This window comes from Arvicanthis niloticus, chromosome 26, assembly GCF_011762505.2.
Source record: "Arvicanthis niloticus isolate mArvNil1 chromosome 26, mArvNil1.pat.X, whole genome shotgun sequence".
Classification (NCBI taxonomy): Eukaryota; Metazoa; Chordata; class Mammalia; order Rodentia; family Muridae; genus Arvicanthis; species Arvicanthis niloticus.
The window spans coordinates 7,295,744-7,321,430 of NC_133434.1; the positions used below are offsets into that span (position 1 = coordinate 7,295,744).

Below are 25,687 nucleotides of genomic sequence, written 5' to 3' on the forward strand. Positions count from 1 at the left end.
TCTATGGTCCTGATATTCATTCAAGAGCAAAAGTAAGTTGCCATTTACCAGCTTCGATAGACAGGAGTAAACGGAGGCAGACAGCCCATGGGGTGGTTGCTGAGAGAAGCTGACAGGGGATAGTCAAGTATCAACAGGGGCTGTTTCCCATGTCAACCTGTGATTACAGTAAATACTCAGCAGACTTTTCTCTGATGGAATGAAGCTTAATGTACTGAGTATGGCATTCCCTGTAGCCAGAAAGAGAGTCTGAACTCTTCTAATTTCTTGATGGTATAAGAGACAAAAGGAGAGAGAGTAAATTCATACACACTCACACACACACACACACACACACACTGGGTAAATGAAGCAAAAGCGAGACTCTAACAACTTCATACATACTGATAGACAGACTGTTAGATGGACAGACATATACATATTCATGCATTGAGTGGATGGAGCAAGTCATACATATAAATACATACATATATATGTGTATGCACATATGTACATATATACACATACATATATACAGAGTTAGTGGATGGAGCAAGGTCCAACACACACCCACACATAAATGTACATACAAATTTGATGAATGGAACAAAGTTCCATTGCACTCTCCCGTAAACTTTACACATATACATGTATATATGTACATGTATACACATATGTATACACACACACATATATATACACACATACACATATACTTAGAGGTGGAAGAAGCAAAGTTTCAACAATTTTATTTTTTCCCATGTCTTATATATCCCAGTAAAATATTTTAAACAATGTAAAATTACAATTTGATTACATTCTATTTTCCTTCTAGTGAATGACTATAAAAAAAAACAAACAAACAAGATGTTACATAATATCTTTACAAGAAATAACATTTTGTAGTACAGGTAAAGGAAATAAAGTAATCCCAAGAACCCGGGTACATTCATAACTAAGCAACTTGTTATCAATTTAAAAAGTGTGAGTAAGCAAGGTAGTTTTCTTAGCCAACTCCTGTTACTTGCAGGCAGCAATTTGCACTTAAAAAGGGAAGGATTAATTATCTTATTTATCTCTAAAATTAATCTCATAAAAATCTTCAGCGAATCACAAATCTGAACTTTTATATAAAAGTCAGTCTTATCTACTGTAAGTCCTAAGGGTACCAGGAATGATAAGCAAGGCTGTGGGTATGTCCTCATTATGACAAGAAAGAAAAGGTATATGGATAGACCCCAGAAGCTGTCTCAGCCAAGAAGTGACAGACTTGGTCGTAGCCAGGAAAGGCTCTGCTTTCATGGGTGACATCTTTAGATGCCAAAGACAGCAGGATCCACTGATAATTTCAGGACACTATTGGCAGCTTGCACAAGCATTGGGATGGAGGAGCCTCTGAAAAGAGGAAACAAGAGTCAGAACTGTGGAAAAGGAGAGGGAAGCTCTTTCCTCAGCCTTCCTCAATTATCCCTAACATCCCTTTTCTGCCTTGATTTAGCTTCCTGCAGTAACCCTGGCTCTCCCTTGCTTTCTTCTGATTCTGCTTTAGTCATTTCTGTCCACAGGGACACAGCAATGAGGATACAATAAACATCCAGAAGTACTTGCTGCATGCCTAAGGATACTCTTATTTAGCTAAGCATCCATACCTGTGTGCTTTCCCTTTGCTCAGCTTGTCCCAACTACCAAGTACATACTTGGCTCTAATCCTGAAAAGGAGGAATCAGCTGGAGGAACAATGTTCTGAGATGGTATGGTTGGGGCAACCATGGAGACTCTTGAGTATGCAGCAGCACATAGATGCATGACTCCTTGAGAAGCAGATGGAAAGAAGGAGAGGGAGGGACGGTCTTTCCTCCTACCTGCATGATCCTGAAGCCAGGCCACAGCCTTCCTTTCCAGAAGCTCCCATTCACACTCTAACTCCTTGCCATTGGCATGCAACCAGGCCACAGCCAGGACTGTGGCCCAGGCTGAGGGGTCCCCATGCTGCAAAATAGAAGGAAATTTCTGTGATTCTGCAGGAAGGACATGAAGTCCCTCAACAGGAAACAAATAGATTTACTATCACCTTCGGCATCATTCCCTAATCTGCTGCTACATGGAATTTCTTTTACCATTCTCATTGGAAAGACTAGTCACAGCCTAAAGATAGCTTTCCATTACCATTTAGGAAAGGACTTATGTTATAAATCCAGTGTAACCATCATCACATTCCTCAAAACACTTCCAAACACTTGGCATGTGAGTAATTGGATGGTGGAAAGAGAAGAAAATGTAAATTTGACTTCTTTTAAGGTATTGTGTTCATAAAATTTTATCCTTAATTGCCAAAAAAAAAAAAAAAAAAAACCCTAAGAATAATCAGTAGCACATTTCCAAACCAAAAAATAAGTAATACAAAAGTGAAAATACTTGTCTAAAGTTTGTCTATGGATTACTATAATGTAGTAATGATGGATATTAGATTTTTTCCTGATATTGATGTGTTCACAGCATAGGGTAAATGGTATATGGAAATCTGTAATCATAGCCCAAGAATGAAGCTCATCCCGAGGATCTTGGTTCAGTTTTATTGTTCACACCTCTGGATTCCATGTGCATCTGTCCTCTGTAGGTTTTCTGTCTCTACTCACACACCCATGGATAAAGGACCAGATGCAATTCCTGACATTTATTCCTGCTGCATAGTGTTTGTTAGTCCTGTTAGCACTGATTACAAATCATGATCAGAAACGCTCAAGGGATCTTGAGTTTCCTGTGTATCATTTTTCCTTTCAGTTTTTTTTTATCTACCTATAAGAAATCTTTAATCTATATCTCCATTAAGGTCATTATTAAAAATACAGACCCATAAAATTACAGAGCTTTTTGGATGCATTAGGTAAATGTCTCCATTTTTGACATCGATCCATGACTCATTGGCATTGTTTTCTGCTAACATACAATCAGCCTGAAGATTCATCACTTAAAATTTTCTGGTTTCCAACTGAAATTCATATATCAACATTACACACACACACACACACACAGACACACAGACACACAGACACAGACACACACAGACACATACACACACAGACAGACACACACACACACACACACACACACTCATTCTACTTTGCTCTATGTTTTCACTGAATCGAACACATGACCTCCTGTAAGCTGGTGTTGAGTTCTCTTGGTCATCTACTTCTCTAGCAGCAGGTTTCATTTTTTTAAATGTTAAAAAGGAATTATCATAAAAAAGAAGAAAAAAACAAAAAAATTATCATTTTGACAAATATTCTACATGAAATAATTTTAATGAAATATTCCCATGGCTTTACCCACAAATAATTAAGTCAGTTTATATATTGTAGGATAGGTACCCTCTACTGATTAAAACATTTACATCTCATTTGGATTCACCAAATTTCATAGGCTCAGTAGCCAGGCCTGACTAGGAGATATGATGAAAACAGTATAACCACAGAACATCTGAGGTTTATATAATTGTGTTTCATACTTTAATCAGTCAAAACTGTATTTCTTCGTCAGTATTTGACATATATCTGTTGTTGAAAAGAATTTTTCAAGTAGATTTAGACCATTCAGAAGGTTATGTCAAAATTCTAAATAAAGTTTACTGTAGCCATCCTATTTGGGAACATAAAAAAAAACGTAATAATAGGGGTATTGTTGGAGGCTCTAAAGACAGCTTCTTAGAATTGAATTTAGCTCTGCACTGACTGGCTCACACAGTATTTGTTTTCTTTCTTTAATGATTTAGTTAAATTTATTTATATGAGTACACTGTAGCCGTCTTCAGAGACACACTACAATGATGCATCTGATCCCATTACAGACGTTTGTGAGCCACCATGGGGTTGCTGGGACTTGAACTCGGGACCTCTGGAAGAGCAGTCAGTGCTCTTAACCACTGAGCCATTGCTCCAGCCACAGTGTTTGTTTTCTTAATGGTCAATTTCTTCATCTATATGTAGCTGCAAAAGCAGAACCTGCCTTAACTGAAATGAGAATCAAATAAATATATGAGTATTAAGTGATTAAAAAATGCCTAGCACAGTATGAAGACCAAAATATTATGTTTTGCAGTATAATCTCAGTGAATAAGACTAACAGAGAAGAGTATTTATTTTTCCCTTTAACATCCATCATCTGACCATGCCTTCTAGCAGCTAGTCTCTTAGTTCTGTGTTCTGTATGCTCCAGCTAAAGTAAAAGTGATTTAATCACCTACATATTACAAGTTAATGTCCCCTTTGCATGACCTATGTTCTTATTTCTCTCTTGGGCCCTGGTTCACTTCAACTCTCATTGTGTCTCTGACTTCATGAAGAACACGCCCTTCCCCTTGTTTCTTTTTGCATCTTACCTTGTCAGGGTTTGCAGCTTTGATGTCTTTCAACTTAGTGTTCAGGATCTTGGTCAGATATTCATTCAGCTCCCAGGAACCATTTGCCTTTTGGAGAGAAATTATCTGCAGCACAACATTCTCTCCAAATGCTTTATGAAGGAAATAATAAAAAAAAAGAGGGATGCCATGAGAAATTACTGAGTCACTGGGATCGCAGCCCCCTGAGGAACTAGGAGGCTGCAGTAAAGATTCTGCAGAAAATCCAAACTATTCCTGATATATGATGGGTGTCCAAATGGTCTTGGTCCAAACACAGCAGCAGTAGAGTCTGCTGGGGCCAAGCATTGAAGACACACATATTGTTTAGGAAGAATAGCCAATGACCTCAAAGAACTAGAGGACACTCAACTACAGTAAGTTAGAAGGTCTCAAGTGCTATATTGTAGATTAATAAAGCTAGACTCATTCTGGCAAATACATGGGGATATCAAATATCACCTACTGCCTGATGCATCAGGTCATCCCTAGGTAGTAAAAGCTCAAAGTAAGGAGATGGAAGATTAGTTTGTGCTTATCACAAACCAGAAACTAAAACGAATCTGAGCACCATTTCACCTCTGTGTTCATTTTGCAAGTTGCTTTTCTTGGTAGAAGAATCCTTTTTCTTCTCTTTGATGGGCTCTACCTTTGTCATGTCAAGACCTGCAGATTGGAGTTGGAGAAAATTAGTACCTGTGACAAACAAACATTGCTGAGAATCTTTTCCAAGAAACAAACGCCCTCAGATTGTAGGAGTTTGTCTCCATAGACCCTTTGGGATACTAACTTTGCCTTGTATATGGAACAATTCCTGGTGCACGTGATGCTCTCAGCATTGAGCTTCCCAGGGAAGGTAGTTTACACAATGCTCTATTTGGCATTGCTGAGCATTTCAGGGAACGTTGTACACATGCTGCTACTGGCATTGGGCATCCCATGGCACCTGAAAAACAGGAAAGCACAGTGAAGGTTGCACATCCTTAGTGCTCTACAGCAGGCAAAGATTAGGAAGTGTGGGAAAGTAAGACATCAGCCCTACCACCCATATCAGCCTCAGCCACTTACAATGATGGTCCATCCTCCTGTGTCACTGTCTCCATACAGACCCCTCCTCTCCTGAGCCTTCATTCTATTTCCTATTGTGTCTTTAAAAACCTCCCCCATATGTTAAACAATCACACCTGGATCTTAACTTTCAACACAAGAGGATTCTTTAATTTAATTTAATTTAATGTAAGATACTTTATTTTTCTGACCTACAAAGGTATTTCATCTCTGTCCCCTTCAAAAGTAGCATGTACCCTGAGCATCCAGATTCAGAAGGAAAGGGTGGCAATTTTCTCAGCTCAAGAAAATATTTTGAGCTTTTTCTCTCAACTGGGTTATCTTCCATGTGTCCTCACATCTATCAACTCTCAATTATTTAATTTACCTCTGACCAGTACCCACAAATAGAAAAAAGCCACACCACAGGCTTCCAATGTCACTTTTACAACATTACACTTTGCCTTCTTCAAATCCAGTGACTATGGCTCTAAGGCACCTCTCTCATGCCCTCAAGTCATTGCTATTAAGCAGAATTGTTTGATTTGTCAGAAATATTTTAATCTTAGTTTTAAAACATAACACCCATATCTCTAGTGTTTTAACGTAGTGTTTCCTATTTTTAAAAAATGGTCTTTGACCTGACCTGTGCTTAGCACCCAATGTCTCTAATTTTCCAAATATGTCACCTTTCTTCAAACTTTACTTTTCATTCAAGCTAAACAGCACTCACACATATTCTCAGCCTCATCAGTATATTCAATCCATCGCCTTAATTTATAATTCAGAACTATATGGCAAAACCATACATTAGAAATCAATTCAGTCCTGGGCCCAATTCATTCTTCACTTAAAGCTCCTGACCCCTGCTACAAATTATTCCCACAACGCAGGACTCTTAAGAGTGTTTATGACTACTTAAAAAAAAAGTCATCATATTCAACTTGATCTTCTGCCATCCCAGAAACTGGTTTGATGTTTTTTTCCTAGTAAACACCTGTAGCCCTTTCTGATCTCTACTAGTTTTATAAATTCCTTATTCTACCAATAACATTAACTGATTCTAGTTAATCTAGTGGCCACTCTGAGTGGCCACTGATTAATTATCAAAAAACAAAGTCAGATTCAAATTGTGTGTTTTTGTTACCCAATGTTTACAGATATTTCCGCATCATAATATGTCTTGTGCTCTTCTGTCCTTCTACACAAAATCTCCCTCCCAGTTGGACATAATATAGTTTTGTAGAAAATTTACGACAAGCTATATATCTTGGGTGTAGAAGGATGAGGGAAACCCAGGATATCTAAGAAATATATTTCAATTTAAATTTATGAGATTCTGAAACTTACCATTGTTTATATGTTGTACTTAGATATCTGAGATACAGTAAATACAAGTTTAAATTGGGATAAAACATACCAGAGTAAAATTTGAGTTTCTGGTTAAACCTACTTAAATAGAACTCTGGCCTAGGAATCATTCTGTGGGCCAGAGGCCCCTGCACTGGCTTGTTAAGCTCCTTGTTGATGGCAATGAAGGCTGTGAAAGAGCTGAGGACTCCAGACTGAAGGCTGATGTTCATCACTTCCTCTTTTTCTTCCTTCGAGGCCTCATGGGATCCCAAATCCTTGGTCTGAATCAAGGACTTTGCAGCCAGCCGGTGAATGGTGAAACTGAAAGAAGATACTGCAGAAAATTAAAGAGAAGTAACTGCAAATCAAAGACTCTTAAAAGCTAGTGATTGCAGTCAGAATGGAATGCAGGGTCAAAGAGGTTAAATGAATGAACCCTAAAGTGAAGAGCTAGAGGACACAGCAGAGGTCAGGGACAGGAAGGGTGGAACTTTTAAGGATTGCACAATAAAGAAAGAGAAGGGAGGTGAGGGAAAGAGAGCAGAGAAAAGGGGAGGGCAGGGGAGGAGGGGAGGGCAGGGAGAGCAGAGAAAATGTGGAGAAGAAGCAGCATGGCTCGAAGTCTTACTTGGCATCTGCCTTGGGTTGTAGGGAAAATGTCACCTTGTTTTCCAGACTCTTGCCTTGGAGGGTGTGCTTGATGCACACTGCGCCAGTGCTCTCCCCCTGCTACAAATAAGAGGAAAGCAGGTGTTAGCATTTAAGGCAAAGCTCTGCCCCACTGTTACCTGGCAGCAGCCAGGTATGCCTGACTTACTATAAAGGGGGCTGGCCACTCCCCTTCTTCTCTCTCTTTCTCTTGCCCTCTTTCTCCCACTCTGTCCTCTAGCCCCTTCCCCTTCTCTCTCCATTCCCCTACCCTGTCTCTCTCTCTATGGTCTATGGGCTCATGGCCAGCTTTTCTTCTTCTTCTTCTTCCTCTTCTTCCTCTTCTTCCTCTTCTTCCTCCTCCTCCTCCTCCTCCTCCTCCTCCTCCTCCTCCTCCTCCTCCTCTTCTTCTTCTTCTTCTTCTTCTTCTTCTTCTTCTTCTTCTTCTTCTTCTTCTTCTTCTTCTTCTTCTTCTTCCTCTCTCCTCCTCCTCCTCCTCCTCCTCCCTCCTTCCTCCTCCTCCTCTTCTTCTTCTTCTTCCTTTTCTTCCTCTTCTTCTTCCTCTTCCTCTTCTTCTTCTTTTCTCCTTCTTCTTTGAGGATCTCCTCCTCCTCCTCCTCCTTCTTCTTTTCTTCTTCTTTTCTCTCTCTCTCTCTCTCTCTCTCTCTCTCTCTCTCTCTCTCTCTGTCTCTCCCTTTTTCTGTCTCTACTATCCTCTCAACTCCCTTCCCCATGCCCAGAATAAACTCTATTATGTACTATACAGTCTTGTGTCCTGTGGCTGATCCCTCAGCATGGGCCCGTGGAAGGTCCCCTTTCCTCCATACCTGACTACACAACCACCAAACATATTTCTTTTCCCCTTTATCTTTTTATAAACATAACATCATGGGTGACAAAACAGACACATGACCTGTAAGTTCCTCAGGTCAACAGAATGTCAGGCTATGAGTTGGGCATTGCAGGACCACTTAACCATGATATACAACAGAGGATGGATGGATGGCTGCCGGGCAAGTGCCATATCTTGCAGAAATCCAAGCAACCACCAGTGTTAATAAAAGCACTGATACAGCCTCCACTGAGTGAAAAAAATGAGTAAGTATAGGGACTCACAGGCAGAAGCCCAGTCAGTTGTGCATAGACGATTAACCTCTGACCCCTAAAGATGGCAGGCTGCTCTGGAGAGAGCATTTTAACAGACACACCGGTAGGCAAATCCCAATTCAGAGAGATGTTATCCACTGCATATTGTAGTGCAAACTTGAGAGACCCAAGAGCCTGTTGGAGGAAAGAAGAGGCAGAATTATACATAATAAAGAGAAGAATTACTGTCATCCATGGAGTATTTATCAGGACCTAGGGCATAACTCATATCAGGTCTAATCCCCAGTACAAAGTGAGAAATGCTATTTTTCCTCTACTTATGTGTATGGTGAAGTTGTACTCGAGAGATATAAAAGTATAGATGTGTATGAAGGCAATGTATAAGAAAAAAAAAACCTATAAAAGAGACAGAGAAGGGACACTAACAACATAGAAAGAGAGGCTGAGAAATGTACTTAGTGATATCTTCCATTTTGTTTGTATTCTAATAAAGGGATGAGACCCATGTTTTTGAGTCTCTGAGACATACACACTTGCTTGTCTTTCATGTCTTTTGCATGGAGAATGTATTTCTACTGGATTTACTCAGAGTACAGCCTGTGCCTCCAGATAGAGCAGCTAAAGCTTTCACTTTCTTTCTCTCTTGTCTTCAAAACAAAAGACACAACTGCCTTAATTACTTCCTTTCAAAATTTCCAGCAGCCACAGTCAGATGCCAGCCTTCTGATATGAGAACAGAACAAAAATAACAAGCAGACTCTTTAAGTGTATAGTCTGAGACTCATGAAGATATGTCCTTTAGAAGAATGGATCATCTGCCTTTGTTCCAGTGTGCTTGTCCTATCCCATGACACTTGGGACTATATAGCTCTGGAAACTCAGTCTGTTCTCACCTTGGTCTGCATCCTCTCCTTGCCTGTGATAAACTCTGAAGTGCCTCCTGATACCCGGGCGATGTTTTTGATTAAACTGGTAGAGGCTCCTTGTCCAATACCAAAAGAGAAACATCTGCAATGGTAAAATGATGAACATTAGAGATGGATTCTCCATAGCAGAATTATCGACTTACATAGGCTGGTGAAAAATGCATGAAGAGATAAGGTATTTACCTCAAAGTCAGTACAATGCTCTCACTAAGAAACCATGCTTTATTTCTATGGAATGTAATAAATCCCCTAAATAACTGATACAATTTAATATCATGAGTCTTCTATGAGGAAAGGCCCAGTTTCATCTTGGTGATGAACATCTAGGATGAATAAATGAATGTGCAGTGTCTGTCATATGTCTATTCTCACTACAGGCCAGATAGGGTATCAGCTAACTAGCAAGGTTTTAGCTCCAAAATTCCTCTAGTAAATTATGAGAACATCAAGTGACAAGTAAATGCACTGACATCGTGACTGATATATTCAGGATCTGTGGCTCTTGGTATTAAGTCAATATCCCTGAATTGGGCCTTACATTTTGTCTGTTTGGTGATCAAGCTTGAGGACCAAAGTTTATTTAGACCGTAGTTTTATTCCTTCTCAATAATCTGTAAGTCAGTCACTATTGGTGTTATCATTCTCAATAAGACAGACAGACTAGTGGAGTTTTCAGACATGTGTTCTACAGAAGACTCAGAGGTGAAATATATGACTAGTTAAAGGATTCTGACCTATAGGACTCAAGTACAAGACTCAAGACAAAATGAACCGAGTTCTACTCACAGAAAACCTAAACTATGTTACTTAGGATTGAGAGAACTAGAGCCCTGTAAACAGGAGTTTTAATACTTTGTGTAATTCAGCCAAATTCCATGATAATTGGCTCCCCTGACTGCTGAGAGAATATGAACCTCAGAATAGAGACCTGGAAATGCAGAGAAGAAAAATAAAATGAGCCTGCAAATGCTGTCCATTTCTCATTTGAAGCCTCTGTGTCTGCGAGGCTGGAAACATAGCAGTTTCAGAAGTACTAGGAAAATGGTAGTTTTGAGTTTTTGTCAGTGGCAGTATCCCTGAAAACACCTGAGAATTTTTCCCAGAACAATGCAGAAATACTAATACCCAATAAGTAGATGCCAGTAAAACCTGACCCAGCTATACAATTCATTTAACTTTAGTTGGAATAAAGGTGACATCTCTCAATCTGACAATAGTTGAAAGCAAAGAGTAAGACCTATCAGTGGAAAGATACCATGTAAAGGTGAGTATCCCAACCCCCTACCAAGTCCACTAGGTCTGAATGGGACACCAGCTATTTCTAATGAACATTAAAGAAAGGCCATTTTCATAAAATAGGAAAAGGGCAGTGTCTTGGGCTCATTGTGGGATGCAGGTATGCATGGATGCATAAACCTCACATATAATTTAAATTTTATGGGATTATTTCACATTAATGAACATTCCAAAATCCAAAGCCATATGGACTAACCGAATCCAAAATATGTGACAGAGATTGTTCATCAGGATTGAGATGAGTTTCTTCAAAAGTGCAAGGTGGACTAAAATGTATTATTGATAGTCACCATTCCCACACAAAATAATAAAGGCTAAAACCACCACCTTCCTCACAATGGTTTAAACTCATTACTGAAATGAACATACTACAGGAGCAGGAATTGACAGAGATGATCAATTTACATAGAATAGCCAGAGAACACATTTGTATCAAGGGGCCAGTAGAAAAGAACAGAGGGCTCAGAAACAATCTGCACATGTGCATGTGATCATTGTGACAAGCAAACACTGATTTTCAATGAGGAAATGAAAGATACAAGATGTACAAAATATCTGTGGGTAAACTGAACTTGAAGTATACTTCAGAAACTCTAAAAGAAATTGCTCGTGTTGAGAGATAACCCCGGATTCTTAGGATCCTAATTCAGGAAATTTGAAAGTTCACACCCTGTTTGGGGTACAGATTGTGCTAGGTGAGACAAGATGACTCAGTTAGATGCTATCTCAGAATGAAACCTGAATAGAGGTCTGGGCTAGAACTCACTTCTGGGGGTGGGAAGAAGTGAAATAAAATTTGTTGTGCTTCACTTCCTAACTTAAAATTGGAAAGGAGATAGTCTAGTGTCTGGAAAAGGCTTCTACTTGAAACCATGTGTTACTAAACAAAAATGCAGTGTCAGAAATGGGGTGACTGCTTAAGAGGCATTGTTCAGAAAGTTCGACCTGAAAAAAATAAAGCCATTGGTCTTGCCATTGCTATGGCTTCCTACAAAAGAGAGATAGCATGAGTCTATGGCTCACGCTACCACTCAGCTTGTGTGTATGATATAGAGAAATCAAGAGATGCTATAAAGGCTGCTTATGGACAAAAGGCTTCAACGATCTGATCTAGCTGTGAGCCCTACAAATGATAATACCATCTTTTGGGTAGGCTATCTTCCCTGAAGCAATCGTTGCGTGACTATTGTGGTAGTAACATCCTAAGACTCATAGAACTAGAACGTGGAGATCTATAGACTTCAGTTGTATACCCACAACAGGATTCCAAGGATAGACCCAATTCAATGTTCATGCAGATGTCACTGATTTAACAACTTGGGTAGCATTATAAAGTAAAAGAACATAAAATGTGGAAAGGAGCTGGTAGGGAAGAGAAGACTGACAGAGACAGGAGGGTGATAAGAAAGGATGAAAGGAGATAGTAAGCAGAATGTATTATGAGTTTATAGGACTTTGTCAAAGAACCGATATATAGAGAGAACAAAGGTGCTCTGTATAGCTTGAATAGAGAAAAACTTCAACAGGCCAAATACAAAGGGAGTAATCTCAAAGAGAACTGAGAGAATAGACATTGAAATGTCAGGTGCTTGAGTCAGGGATGTAGCACATGTCTGCAATCCCAGCTCTCTAGAAGCAGTAGTAGGCAGACTGACACCCATTGACAACAGCCTGGTCTAGTCAGAGACTTCCAGACCAGTTAGGACTACTTAAAGAAGCTTATCTTAAAACACAGAAAGCAAAGAAGAAAATTTTGATTGTGAAATGTAAGCCAGCGGGTAAGCTAACATTTATATACTGAGTATATTCTTATCCATATATTCATATACAAAACCTAAAATGAAATGCAGCTCAGGAAAAACAGAAAAATCTACTGGAGAAAATAGTATCACTTGCAAAGAAATTTGCAGGCACACCAAAAGAGGCCACTCTAATGGCTAGTAAACATTAAAAACTATATGAGGTAGAGATACAAAGAACAGAAAACTTTAAAGCATGAACTAGTATTGTGCCATGCACAAAACTGGGTAAGACTAAATAATTTAACTGATAATTTTATGGGAAAATGAAGCTTTGGGAAATCCTTTGTATAAGTTAATATGAGTTAAATAATAGAGCTTGTAAAATTTCTATTCCAGCGAACTTAGATGACTCTGTCTACTTAAAGAATGGTACTTGTGAGTAAGTATGTTTCTGCAACTCTGCTTAGCTTCCTGTCGTGTTGGGCTCTAGCAGATCCTTGAAAATACATAGTAACATTTGCCTTTAGCTTACTCATACCCTCTCATATAAAATAATTATCCAATGGATTGCTTGTGACATGGAATACTATTACTAATGCTCAAAGGCAATCATCATTACAAACATCAATATAAAACAGACTGAGCTACTTCATGGAAAACCCAACATGCAACACTCGACTGTTTCTACATGCGACAACCTAGTGAAATTAAAAAGATAAAAATCATGTAGTATGCAGGAATAGAGACATCTTGAGAAACTCAGTATGACAGAAAAACATGGAGAAATATGCAGAAGCATTATACATCAGGTAGGTTTAAAATAGTGAGTTGTGGAATAAGAAAATGAAGACTGCCAGCTGTCTAGGCCTAGACCTGGGGTAGACACTCAGGGTGTCCACCCTGACAGCTCATCTGGACATACACCAAATATTTGATTAACTTTTGATTTTAACTTGCCAATCTCATCACGATGAAAAGATGATTCAATGTATCATTCAGAGCGTTAGAAAAATAAGGAACAATAACATTGTGGTATAAACATTAAGTGGAATAGTATTTTTAAACTTTCTAGAGAATTTCATGTAGATAACTGAAAAACTGTTTAGTCACTATGCTCCCCGGATAGCATGTGGAACAAGTCTCATGTGGCATTGCTTGGGCTCCAGTCAGCACAGAAGAAACCATTCTCTCCTCATACCTGTGTTTCTTGCTGTTTAACTTAACTTCTCTAATGACACTGAATGTGTCACTCACTTCTCCATCTGTGAAGACAAAGAGCTGAAAGAGAAAGAAGATCCTGTTGAGCATCTGTCGAGCTCATTAGAAGGCAACACATGAATCCTCAAGGACACAGCTGTTTCCTGTCTTTGAAGCTTCTTCACACAGGGGCAGGGACATTAGTGCTTCACTGCCACTGGCTCCATGCTGTCACAGGGACTTTTCAGATCCCTGAGAAGTTTCCCATCCTCCCCCTGCTGCTTCCTCTGAAGCCTTGTGGTATCAACTGCCTAACCACTTGGAATAAAGAAAAAAGTGCTGCCTTTCATGTGGTTTTCTCTTTACAGAGCATTTCTCAGTTCTATACAGAAGACTACTCAGAATTGGGTTACTGAAGAATTTCCCTCTTTATCATTCTTGGCTTAGCCTGTTTTGGTTTTTTTTTTTTTTTTTTTTTTTTGTTTTTGTTTTTGTTTTGTTTTTCTCTTTAAAACTATGCAGAGCTATTTTTGCTCTGACTATGGTTCCAGGGCTCACCTGCAGGGGGTGTCCAGGAATGGAGGCTGCCTTGTAAATGTTGCAGAGGGGCATCAAGATTTCAGTGCCCCCTAAATCGGCTTTTAAACCCTTCACTCTTTTCACTGCATCTTCCATCGTTTCCTGAGTGTACTTCACACTCTCCCTTAGAGAAACAAGCATGTCGAGTCACATGGCAGTAACATACATTGCACCTTGTTACTCCTGACAAACCAAGTGTTCAGGTCAGCTCTGCGTTAAGTCTTTTTAAAAGTCCAGATCCCCCTTTAAAGCACATGTCTTGCAAAACACTTACGGAAAGAATTTTTCATAGGAAGATCCAAATCCATAGATATTAAAATAACAGCCCATAGGCAGACTCTTCAGCAACAGCAACAGCGTTTCCTGAAGGTGAGAAAAGACAGTGAGATAGAGGGAAAGAGGGCTCTACCTGTTAGCATGTCTTCTAAGCTCTGCCCAGTGGTTACCTAGCAACAGCCAGGTAACAGCCTGGCTTGCTTTAAAAGAATTGTTTCCTCCCTGGAGTTCTCTGATCTCTCTCTCTCTCTCTCTCTCTCTCTCTCTCTCTCTCTCTCCCTCTCCCTCTCCCTCTCCCTCTCCCTCTCCCTCTCCCTCTCCCTCTCCCTCCTCCCTCTCCTCTCCCTCTCTCCCTCTCTCTCTCACCCCCCCCCCATGTCTTCTACGCTGGCCTCCTCTCTTTGCCTCTCCTTTCTTTCTGTCCCAACTCTGTTCTTTTCTGTTCCCTCTATTTCTCTGCCTCTACTCCCTTCTTAGTCCCCTTCTCGTGCCCCAGAATAAACTTCATTTTATACTAGCCCCAACTTATGGCTGGTTCTTGATGCCTTAGTATGAGCCCACTAAGTCACCCCCTCCTGGCACTTCATACTTAATTTTACAAAGCATATCACTACCAAACATACAGACCCCAGACTAGTTCCTAAAGGTAAGAAATGTTACCATCTTATGTCCTTGTACTTCGAGGCTGAGAACATAGTGGCTATACTTGCTGTGGCTCAGATACAGAACCGACCTACAGCTACAAATGGGCCTACTTCTACCCTTCCTAATCCTTCTCACACAGCACTGCTAAATAGTGAAGGATCTGGCCTACCTTGGCAGCCTCTATGCGTAGCTGAGAATTTGTCTCTGTGCTCATGGGGCATTCCATACTTCCTGAGCGGTCCATGAGAAACACAAATTCTCCACAGGCCTTTGAGGCCTCCACTTCTGGGATATCTGGGTAGAAACTCACCATTGCAGAAGGAGCTCCCATCAAGCTATCTGTAGAGAAAGGAGAAGAACCCTGTAGGGTACAAGGAAGCTGGGGTGTTCTAAAGTTCCCCAAGGATCACTTCCCAATTCAATAGTGAACTCAGAAAGCACCAACAGAACCCTGTGTTTGCTCTCTGTGTGTTTTCACACAGGACTAAATGTGAGCTGTCAGTATAAAAATAAACGGAGCAGAACAGAGGGGAGAGGAAGGAAAACAGGGTAGGAATTAGATGAGAAAAGCACAGCAGTATCAGTGTGTGCGAAATCTGGACATCGAAACACTCGAGTAGGGCACTTTAGCTTACCAGCTTCCTGCATGAGTTCAAGGATACAGTCAAGATTCTGAATAGAGGTAAATCTCATAGAATCTTGTTCATGAGAAAGAGATCACATGAGTCACTGGGTTAAGTCCTCCTTTACACTATTGGTTAAAATGATGCTCATATGCATAATGTTTAAAATAGTAAATTCCAAAGGCAGGCTACTCTGAAGTATTGCTCTAGAAATTAGGGGAAAACATTATAAACATGAGTGGGATCCATATCTTTAGATATATACTTATGCAAATGAAGTGTTATTTTTAATACATTAAAGTAGATTTCTTCCTATCTAAAGAGACAGGTGGTTACCATGACACTATTAGTCTTTTGAGAAGACTGAAGTGTATCCACAAGCATGTTACAATATATGTCCACATTGGTGAGAAACTGGTCAGCCTTCCATGTATAGTGTCTACGAGTTCTTTAAAAATAATTTAAATGATTTCACTTTCATAAGTCAGAGCTTCCTTTTTTTTTTTTTAATGAGCAGCTCTGCTTTTAGCCTCAGTTTCCTCTTCTACAGTAACCTACTACAGGGTTATTGTAAGGTCAAGTCGTACAATATGCTTAAGGAATGGAAGGTAGGCCTTAACTCATACTGAGCAGTTAATTATAATTTTATACATTATGCTTATTAACTTTGTGCAATTATGTTTTAAGTGTAACATTCTCTTAGTTTATTAGGGCTATGCTTCATGCTGATGTAACATTAGAAGGCTCTAGAGAGCTAAACTACCTGTCAAGCTTCCCTTTGCTTCTGAAGGGTATGAGAACGGGCAGATATCTGGAAAAATATGTGCACTAGGAAGCAAGAATTAGGAATCCTAGATGGAAGAAATTATCTAGGCTGAGATATGAACAACTACATCCTCCAGTAGCCTATACAAGCTGGTCACAGAAAGGAGATGAGAAAATCTTCATAGCACTAAGGAGGTGTCCCAGAAGGAAGGTGAGATCTCAGTTATTACATAGTCAGATCCAGGACTGTGAGGTTCTATCGGGAGAATTGAGATGATCTGGATGAAGACCAAATATATGTCTTGAATATGTCATGAGATTCCAAAAAGGGATCAAGAAATCATCAAGACCCACAAAGACAGATCACAGAGCTGCAGAGGAAATGAGGCAGTGACAAGAAATACAGAGAAGCTGGGGTTCCCCTGAGGGACCTCAGAGACAAGAGACCAAATGGTGAGGGAAGATCAGAATGCCCCCACTTGTACAGTGTGAAAGCACCTTTGCCAAATATTGATAATGTGAAGTCGATGGCGGGTTGAGTATGAAAACTCAGTTTCATGGAAAAGTCCTCAGTGCTTAATGTCACAACAAAAAAAAGGCAAGCCCAGATGTCACACTGTGAAAATCATTGACACCCAAGAAACTCCTATGCATCCATCTTGAAGATACATAAGTTTCAGTACCCTTCTTGTGGTGTGTATGATCCCTGAAACCCAGGGCAGAATGGGCCAGAAAAACAAAAGCAAGCAAACCAACAATGTGTGTGGTGCCACCCTTTCTACAAGTTAAGTGCACCTACAGGGAAATGTTTAAAATGACAACTAAATGTAAATAAAAATCAAAACCCACTGGAGCATAGTGTAAGAAAAAACTATCAGGTACATTACAAAGAAGGAGTTTGAGAGATGGTTTCACAGTTTAATTTCTTTAGAACAAAGAAAAACTAAAAGTAATTCTATGCTAAATTTGGCAATTCCTACTAGTTATAGAACAAAAGAAAAAAGGATGAAAGGAAAAAAGAAAAAGGGAAAGAAGGAAAGAAGGAAAGAAGGAAGGAAGGAAGGAAGAAAGATGTGGCAGCAAGATGGCATGCAGGTGTGATAAATTGAACAAAACATACTTAGCTAAAGTGCCATTATTATTCATTAAGAAAACAGAACTTGCATGCCTAGATTATTTCCTACCCCAATGATTATTTTACAGTACTAAGAAGAACTGTAACTACATTTTCATTCTCATTATTTGGAGATCTTCTATTTAAGCCTTCCAATTTGTAAATGTACATTATTTTAATAATGAATATTATAACTCATCATATAATTAATAATACAGATTTTAATTTTTACATTTCAGTTATTTAATAATACTGGACAGTATTGTAAGTCAGTATCATCTTCATATTGAATAAATATTTTAATTTATTTTAAAGTAAATAAATTGCTAAACTGAGTATTTACTTTTCTATTTGTAGCCCAAATACTTTCAAAACAGTCGAAACAAATTAATTTGCTTCTATGCTATCTGAGAATGTAACTCACCATACCATGTAAAGCATGAGGCTTTATCAGACTTGGACATCACTGATGCTATAAAGGAAGGAGTCACGGGATTACTGTTTTAATCGTCCGTTTTATGAAGAACAGTCATTGTCACATGTTGGTAATGGGCTGAATGATTTCTTGTGAATTACTTGGTCATATTTTTCCCTCTATGTGACTTAGCCTAAAGGACATAATCACCTGATTACCTATTAAGTGGTTTTCATTTTTCTATGTGGAAGTAAAAAGTCAACATTTCAATGGCCTTATATTGATCCAAGATAGAGGACAGGAAATCAAGAACAATTGAAAGTCACATCTTAGAAAGGGACCTTAGTGGGAGACAGAAAATACCTGGCTTCATGTCCTGCATCCCTATCTCCACAGCTACACTGGGGCTGTGCACTTCACTGTAGTAAATCAGGAGTTCCACATCCCGGTCAAACTTGTGCCCTTCAGTCAAGGAAACCTGAGTAGGGGACCAGGAGAGGAGCCATGTTAGAATTCCCACTGATTGCTCCCTGAGATAAGGTCAGAGTTCAGGGTTGCAGGCTTCTTCCATCAGGAGCATAATCAGAAGCAAAAATCCAACCATGATGTGGGAAGGTTGAGTGAGGACCAGGTCAACAATGAAGTTTGCAGAGACTGACACTGACAATAGTGTTCTTTTATTATTCACCTGAGCCGAAGTCTTGTCATCTGTGAGGTACTGAATAGGGCTCAAGGAGCAATTGGATTGGACCCTCTCAATACCATGCTGGGAAGTGATGGTGGCAACCATGCTGAGTGTGTAAGGCAGGTCCTCCAAAGGAACTGTGGTTTTCTGTACGTTCAAGCAAGTGTTTGCTGACTGTTCTACAAAAAAGAACATTCATTTTCTCTTTCATAGTTACAATTTCCAGCACAATCAAATTTTGTGTATATTTTCAGTCATTCTATCACTGCTTTGTCAAAGGCAGTAATGACTTACCAGTGAGCTGATATCTTGGATTCAAGATTGCTGGGAGCAGGTAGCGCAAGGCCCCATCTGTTTCCAAGGGCAGTTCCTGCACATACCTCAGGGTAACAGCGACCTTAGCTCCAGGCTGCAGGTTCCCCACATTGCAAGAAAAGACATCCCTGGAATAGTCATCCTCTTCCAATAAGTATGCTTGGTGGCCCTGGGAGAGGGCTTCCTCATACTCGCTATGAGCCTAGAGAAGGATGCACTCAAATGAAATCAAAAGTGATCAGGAAAATACAAAGTGTTCAAAGTGAGTGTCATGGATCCTGTAAACTTTATGATTCATCTAATGTCTTCTACTTCATTTCCTTTGCATCACTTTGGGACACATGGTACTTAAAAATGAATGAATAAAGGAACAGGCAACATCAGCACTTATGAATTGTTTATAAAGATAAAGAAGAATGTGATTTCAAAGAAAGAAAAGACAATGTACTCATCCCTCAGACCTTCGTCTTATCCTGCAACTCTGCCACAATTTTCTTCCCATCCACCAAGGCTTCGAAGCTGTAGACAGCAGAGTCTTCATCCATAGGAAACACAAAGATTGCCTCTAATGGGACTTTCTCCTCATTCTCATAATTTAAGGTGGCAGCCACAGCAGCCACAAAGTCACTGATGGACAAGGTCACTGAGATGTTCTTCAGTGGTACTGTGGAAGAGATCAGGGGTTAGGAAATCAACAGGCTTTTCTACAGTGATACCCAAAGATGAGGAGTTGTTCTGGGTACACAGCTCTCATCACTAAGACCTGTAAGCCAGGCTTACCTTTCTCCTTGTCACCAGTGATCAGGCCACAGTGATGCTCCATGGTGATTGTAAGCTTCTATGGAAATGACACACCATAAAGAGGTTCAGGTTAGGAGTCACATCATCAATGCCAGTAATTTATGTGGTTTTCTCTTGCAGACACAGCTTCAAAATTTTAGTGTAGCAATAAGCAATTAGATGTTCAAAATGAGGAGAGATGCCAGTGGTGAGGTTGCTGGTTAATGGTGCTTGGTTGGGGAGGGTGCAAGTGTCCACTAAGTAGGAAATCACTAAAATATCTTGAGGATGCATCAAATTCCATTCTTTTTTTTTTTTTTTCAAACAGTGTTGAATGAACCATCCAAAGAGACCTGGATAGGAGCCATACTTTAACCTCATTGCACATCAGCATTCTCCATACAGAATCAAAGCGAGGGACATTATTTCTATTACTAAGGTCTGGCTCATAGGAGGTATTTATCAGTGAGGACGGACATCTGTGTTGCTCCTGTTGACACTGTTATTATCATTTACTTTGAGTCATTCCATTTCAAGATCTGTTTTTCAATTTTTAAAATATTTGGTTTATTTTTATGTTCTGTGTAGGAGTGTTTGCCTGAAGGCATGTCTGTGTATCATGTTCAGGCAGACACTCTTATACATAACATTACACATAGTAGAGGCCAGATGAGGATGCTGAATCTCCTGGGACTAGAGTTAATGATGGCTGTGAGCTCCCATGTAGGACCTGGGACTTGCATTCTGGTCCTTCAGAAGAAAAGGCAGAGCTTGTAATGACCTAGCCATGTGATTCAAATGACATCATGCATTACACTCCTTTTATTCAATCACTTTTCCTTAGGACTTAGTACTGAAATCACCCACTGTTTTGTTCTTGATATTTATTTTCAAGATACTGTCATGTAATCACTACTGGTTGAATGCAGAAAGGAAATAAGAGACTGAGAAATGCCTAGGGCTAAATGAGCAGCTATTATCATCTTGTCTGCATTCCCACACAAGAGTACCTATTACCCTGTAACCTATACTCAGAGAACACAAGGAAGCTTCAGAAAGTTTCTGAGAGGCAGGGGCCAGGGAGGACTATTGAAAGTCAGCATTTTCTATTCATTGTATTCACTATCTCAGAGCAGGGGTTCTTACCAACATAAGACATGTCTGAAGACATGCCCAGTCAAACCAATCAATATTTAGCAAAGATCAAGGAAGGAGACATATAGTCCAAACCCTACTTGAGCAGTTTTGCATTTGATAGCTACTTGGAATGGAAGAAAAATTTTTCTTCAGTGGCTTTCGTCCTTGGTACGTTGTGCCTGCTCTAATCATGACCCCACACCTATTCACATCTAGACACTATTGGATTCAATAAGTTAAGAAAAAATGTAGAAGGATATGCAGTTGGGAGAGAGACCTGTTATGGGTCAAGAGGAGCTAAAAAGTGAGGATAGGGCAGGTATGGGGATATAATCAAAATACATTTCACACATCTATATACTTTTCAAAGGATAAATTAAAATATATATTTGGAAATGCATCATAAGGAACTGAATGGGCACACCTGGGAACACATACCATGCTTGTTCAGAAGCACAGTTAAGGGTCTAAGTATCCTAGAAATCTAGCCCTTTCTTTCAAATACAGGCTGGAAAACTCTCTTGAAAGATCAGCTTTCCATCTGTGAGCAATTCCAATCTAAGATTCTGAAGGTTTTATAGGGGACCTCGAAGTTGCTCAAGATACTCCAGCAAAAAGTTTATATTTACCACCCACCGTTCCAGAAAAAAATTGCTGGCTTTTTACTAGGCTGAGCTCAATGAATATCCATCTTCACACATGGTCTCCTTGCAGGTGGTTGCATGAAGTCACCCAATGTAGGACCTGTCCGATCACCTAGCCATCTTTTTTTTTTTTTTTTTTATCATTTTTCTGAATTTATTTAATTTTAACACATACGTTAATTGTAACAAGTAAAGATCATTAGGAGAAAATATTTAACATTGTAAACCTGAGAAATCACAAATCACCTTAAGGGATGTAATGTAGTGACTATCTCCATAGTGATTTATACAAAATTTAATTTCAAGTAATGAAAATACACTGTTTAAAGAAGAGCAACAGATCTCATGTGATTGACTGATGGGCATCTGAAATGTGTCCTTTTCTGTGATTTAAGAACTAAATTATATTTGTGATGAGTTTACATGGACAGATGGCTTAGTTCTTTTTTTCTTTTTTTTCATTTATTACTTTTTTTTAAATCAAATTGTAATTTTTGCTTTTTCACACAGGGGTTATAAACACAAAAAGGCATGATGTGGGGAAGGGGATGACACAGGAGCATCGGTGTTTGGGAGGGAGGGATACAGATATCTTTCAAAACACGGTATCAACTGGGTGAATGAAGATTCAGGGGACAGGTCACTATGACTCTGCCTATGATTCACTTGTACTTATCTAAGTTGGTACTATCCGCCAAGGCGGCCCATTTACCCAGTCTATGACTACTCGGGCTGGTAAATTTCCACAGAAGCTGCCTGTTTATAATAGCTTATAGCCATCTGTTTCAGTGACTTTGGGTTAGCGGGCATATATGTCAGGCCAATTACTGATTTTAGGCCTATGACTGATTTTAGGCCCCTGACATCTCCTCCCTTCTCCAAGTATAGAAGGGCCATGGCAATTGTATCTAATCTTGTGAAGGCGGGGATAGAAGCCTGACCTCCAGTAATTAATGGGGACCTTGTAATGGCTCCAGTCCTCCGGTTGGTGTCCAGTGAGGCATGAGGGCCATACTCATCCCAATGTCTTTTTCCTGGAGAGGGGATACTTTTGACATCAACCCCTATGCAGTCAGGCTTGTCCCTCAGGGAACCCAGAAACATATTTTTAACTTTTTATTTATATTCCCTTGCAGTGCTTAGCCTCACAGCCTAAGCAAGAATTCAAATCGCCAGTCAGAGGGGGTTCTGGGTTGCCCATCTCTGCTTGGTCTAGGGGCAGAAGTCCCCTCTTTTAGATTGGGTGGAGTATGGGGGAAGAATTTCTACTGACACTAGCTAGAAGCTTATAGCAGGAGACTCACCCAGGAGCAGCACAGCTAAAGGATAGACTATGTCTGACTGCAGAGATCTCAGGCTGGCCGTGGCCACTGCAGGAGGCTGAGAGAAGAGAGAGGGATCAATTAGAATGAAATATTTATTTCCTGATTTCAACCTCAGAACAAATTTCCCTCACTGAGTCTTCTACCCTTTCCCCCTCCTTCCCCCTTCCACAGTCAACCAGATGCTGCAGGTGTTAACACACCATGAGTTAAAGACTGGCTATAGACATGATCAAAGTTACAGCCTTAAACTGGATGTATCTATAAAGCTAACAGTCAGTCAGGACAGTGAGCAGCTTAAATTGCAGCCAGAGAGTTTAGTGAGTCATCTGGCCACACCCCTGCTGTTTACAGCTGCCAGAAGAGGGAGAATCTGTGCTTAAAGCCAAGGAAAGTGCTAGAGTGGAGAGCCTTGAATAAAAATGGTTATTTAATCCTTAGCCTCTCCATCTAAGACCTGCAGTGCCAGATATTTACAGAAAGCACCATTTCAATTTCTCCAGTGTCTATAAACAAGGGTTTATGGGATACAAGGGATCAAGGTGGGTGGACAATCAATGCTGCATTTCCATAGGAAAAACTAAACTGAAACTGAGAAGAAAACACAAAAAACAAAAAAAAACTCTTCTTGTAAATTGAAGGAAGAGTAACAAGAGGAAAATCAAAGAAAAACCGGGGCTGGGGGCTTGTAAATTGAAGGAAGAGTAACAAGAGGGAAGTTAAAGAATAACCAGGGCTGGGGGGTTAGAGACAGTAAGATGAAGGGGGAGAAGGGAGGCAGAAAATAGTTTTTAAATTTTCCAGCAGGAATCAATTGCAGAAGGGAAGCAGGGAGAATACGAAACTGAAATTGAGATCGTTTCTGTACTATCAACCTCGAAAAATCTTATGGAAACACACACCAGGATGATTCTGCCCCACAGCACACCCCAGACCCCATGGTTTCCCACTAAATGGCACTTACAATAAATACTTGTGCTGTTAACCAGAATAAAAGGCTCTTACCCTTTAGAGGGATCAGGTAGGATTCTTCCCAGAGAGAGCAGAGCAATCACCAACCTCCAGAAATCTCCACAGCTAGAAAACAAAGTGAAAGCAGAACTTCCAGGAAGTCCACGCCCCCTTCTAGGGACCAGCTATAAAGTTACACTTGTATGAGGGAAGGGATGGACTGAAAATTCTGAATGAAATAATGAATTTCTGCTTTTGTTTTGATGGAAAGATGAAAGTGTTTTGTTTAAAATTTAGAGCAATGAGCTGGGCAGTAGTGGCACAGGCCTTTAATCCCAGCACTTGGGAGGCAGAGGCAGGCGTATTTCTGAGTTCGAGGTCAAGGCCAGCCTGGTCTATAGAGTTCCAGGACAGCCAGGGCTACACAGAGAAACCCTGTCTTGAAAAAAAAAATTTAGAGCAATGGCTCTATTTTTCCCACTCTAAACTGTCTACTCAGAGACTCAGAAAAACTATTAAAGAAAGTCAAAGGTAGAAGATTTGTTTTTCAAGTTTGAATGCTGAAAATGTATTATATAAAAAATGATAGAAAACGCTGTAACTATAGGGTTTCAGAACCTGAAGCAAACACTTAAAGTGCATATTTAAAATACCAAAGCAGACCTGGCCTCCAGGTTGTCCTAGTATCCCTCTGTTCCTACTTGGCATACCCCACCTTTACCCCTGAACTTTCTAGCCCAGGGGCTGGGATTCCCCTCCCACAGAGGCTCTTTGCTATATTATTCTGATATTTTGGTCTCTCCCTCTCTTTTATCTGCTTCTCCTTCTCTTTCTTCTTCCTCTCCCTCTTTTCCTTTTCTCTGCATGATTTCTAGATTTCTCTCCCTCTCTTCATCCTTCTCTCTTTTTCTCCCTTCCCAAGGTGACTTTCCTGGCCTCTTTTAGAGCCAGGGAGTTTGCTTGCCGCAAAACAGCTTCCCAATAAACCACTATTTTTATGTATTTTAAACTGGCTTGATTTGGCTCCTTTCTTTGCCTGAGAAATAACTTATCATATACCTAATAAGCTTGCTCACTAAGAGCATTCAACATACTAAAGCCAACTAATGGGAAAATTATTGAGCATTATATTACATCATTGGCTTTGGTCTATGTTATACCTGGAGACAGAACACACACCTGCTAACAAATATTTTTTCTCCCAAAGTGTTCCTTCTAATATAAACTAGTGTCTATAAAATGCTGACTACATTTATAACTACCTGACTGCTTCAAGTTATAGTAGTTCAAGATGGGTATGAAGCCCCCACAAGCCTATACAAATGTATACTAAAGCATAACAGGAGCACAGATTTCCTTCTATGACTAACAGATATTTTTATATGTCTTCTTATATGTCTGGCTGACTGTAAAAGAGAATGAGTCTGTGTAAGAATCATATCCTTTTACTATTTCCTGTTGAGGCCCGAGCTACCCTACTTTGGGGGTCGGAATGTCCCGACTGCTCTGCTGCTCAGGTCTAAGGGTCAGGGTCTAGCAAGAGAGAGAGTGGGGGGAGGAAAGGGAAGAGACATGAAGAATAGAGACAAGACAGGGTATATGGTCAAGTCTTGTTTACTGTGTCCCATTCACTTCTATTGACACCTCTTATTCACCTCTCTTCCTATTGACTCTATTACAAGGAAATCCTGGGTATTTATAAGCACAAGCAGGAGAACACAGGTGAAGACATTTTACCATGTGCA

At 39.9% G+C, this 25,687-nt stretch overlaps 1 protein-coding gene across 1 annotated transcript; it reads right to left on the reverse strand.

Moving 5' to 3' along the window:
- Window positions 1-711: 711 nt before the first annotated feature.
- On the reverse strand, window positions 712-24,110 carry LOC143439004 (von Willebrand factor A domain-containing protein 5A-like). The gene is made up of 20 exons (XM_076924714.1): window positions 23,997-24,110; window positions 22,974-23,049; window positions 19,889-19,946; window positions 19,570-19,772; window positions 19,088-19,310; window positions 18,797-18,972; window positions 18,472-18,586; window positions 15,361-15,530; window positions 14,545-14,633; window positions 14,250-14,394; window positions 13,693-13,772; window positions 9,424-9,538; window positions 8,540-8,704; window positions 7,404-7,504; window positions 6,876-7,096; window positions 5,166-5,321; window positions 4,955-5,041; window positions 4,358-4,488; window positions 1,842-1,968; window positions 712-1,374 (listed from the first exon to the last, which is right to left on the reverse strand). Exons 3-20 carry the CDS (start codon window positions 19,929-19,931, stop codon window positions 1,328-1,330), a joined length of 2,394 nt encoding a protein of 797 aa, XP_076780829.1. The 5' UTR covers window positions 19,932-19,946; window positions 22,974-23,049; window positions 23,997-24,110; the 3' UTR covers window positions 712-1,327.
- Window positions 24,111-25,687: the final 1,577 nt, after the last annotated feature.

Excerpts from the sequence above, each read along its gene's own strand:
- LOC143439004 (XM_076924714.1), bottom strand. The coding sequence starts at position 19,931 with ATGGAGCATCACTGTGGCCTGATCACTGGTGACAAGGAGAAAG. Across the intron at positions 18,587-18,796 it reads ATGACAAGACTTCGGCTCAG|GTTTCCTTGACTGAAGGGCA; the intron begins GTGAATAATAAA and ends TCCCCTACTCAG. Across the intron at positions 7,097-7,403 it reads CAACCCAAGGCAGATGCCAA|TTTCACCATTCACCGGCTGG; the intron begins GTAAGACTTCGA and ends ATCTTCTTTCAG.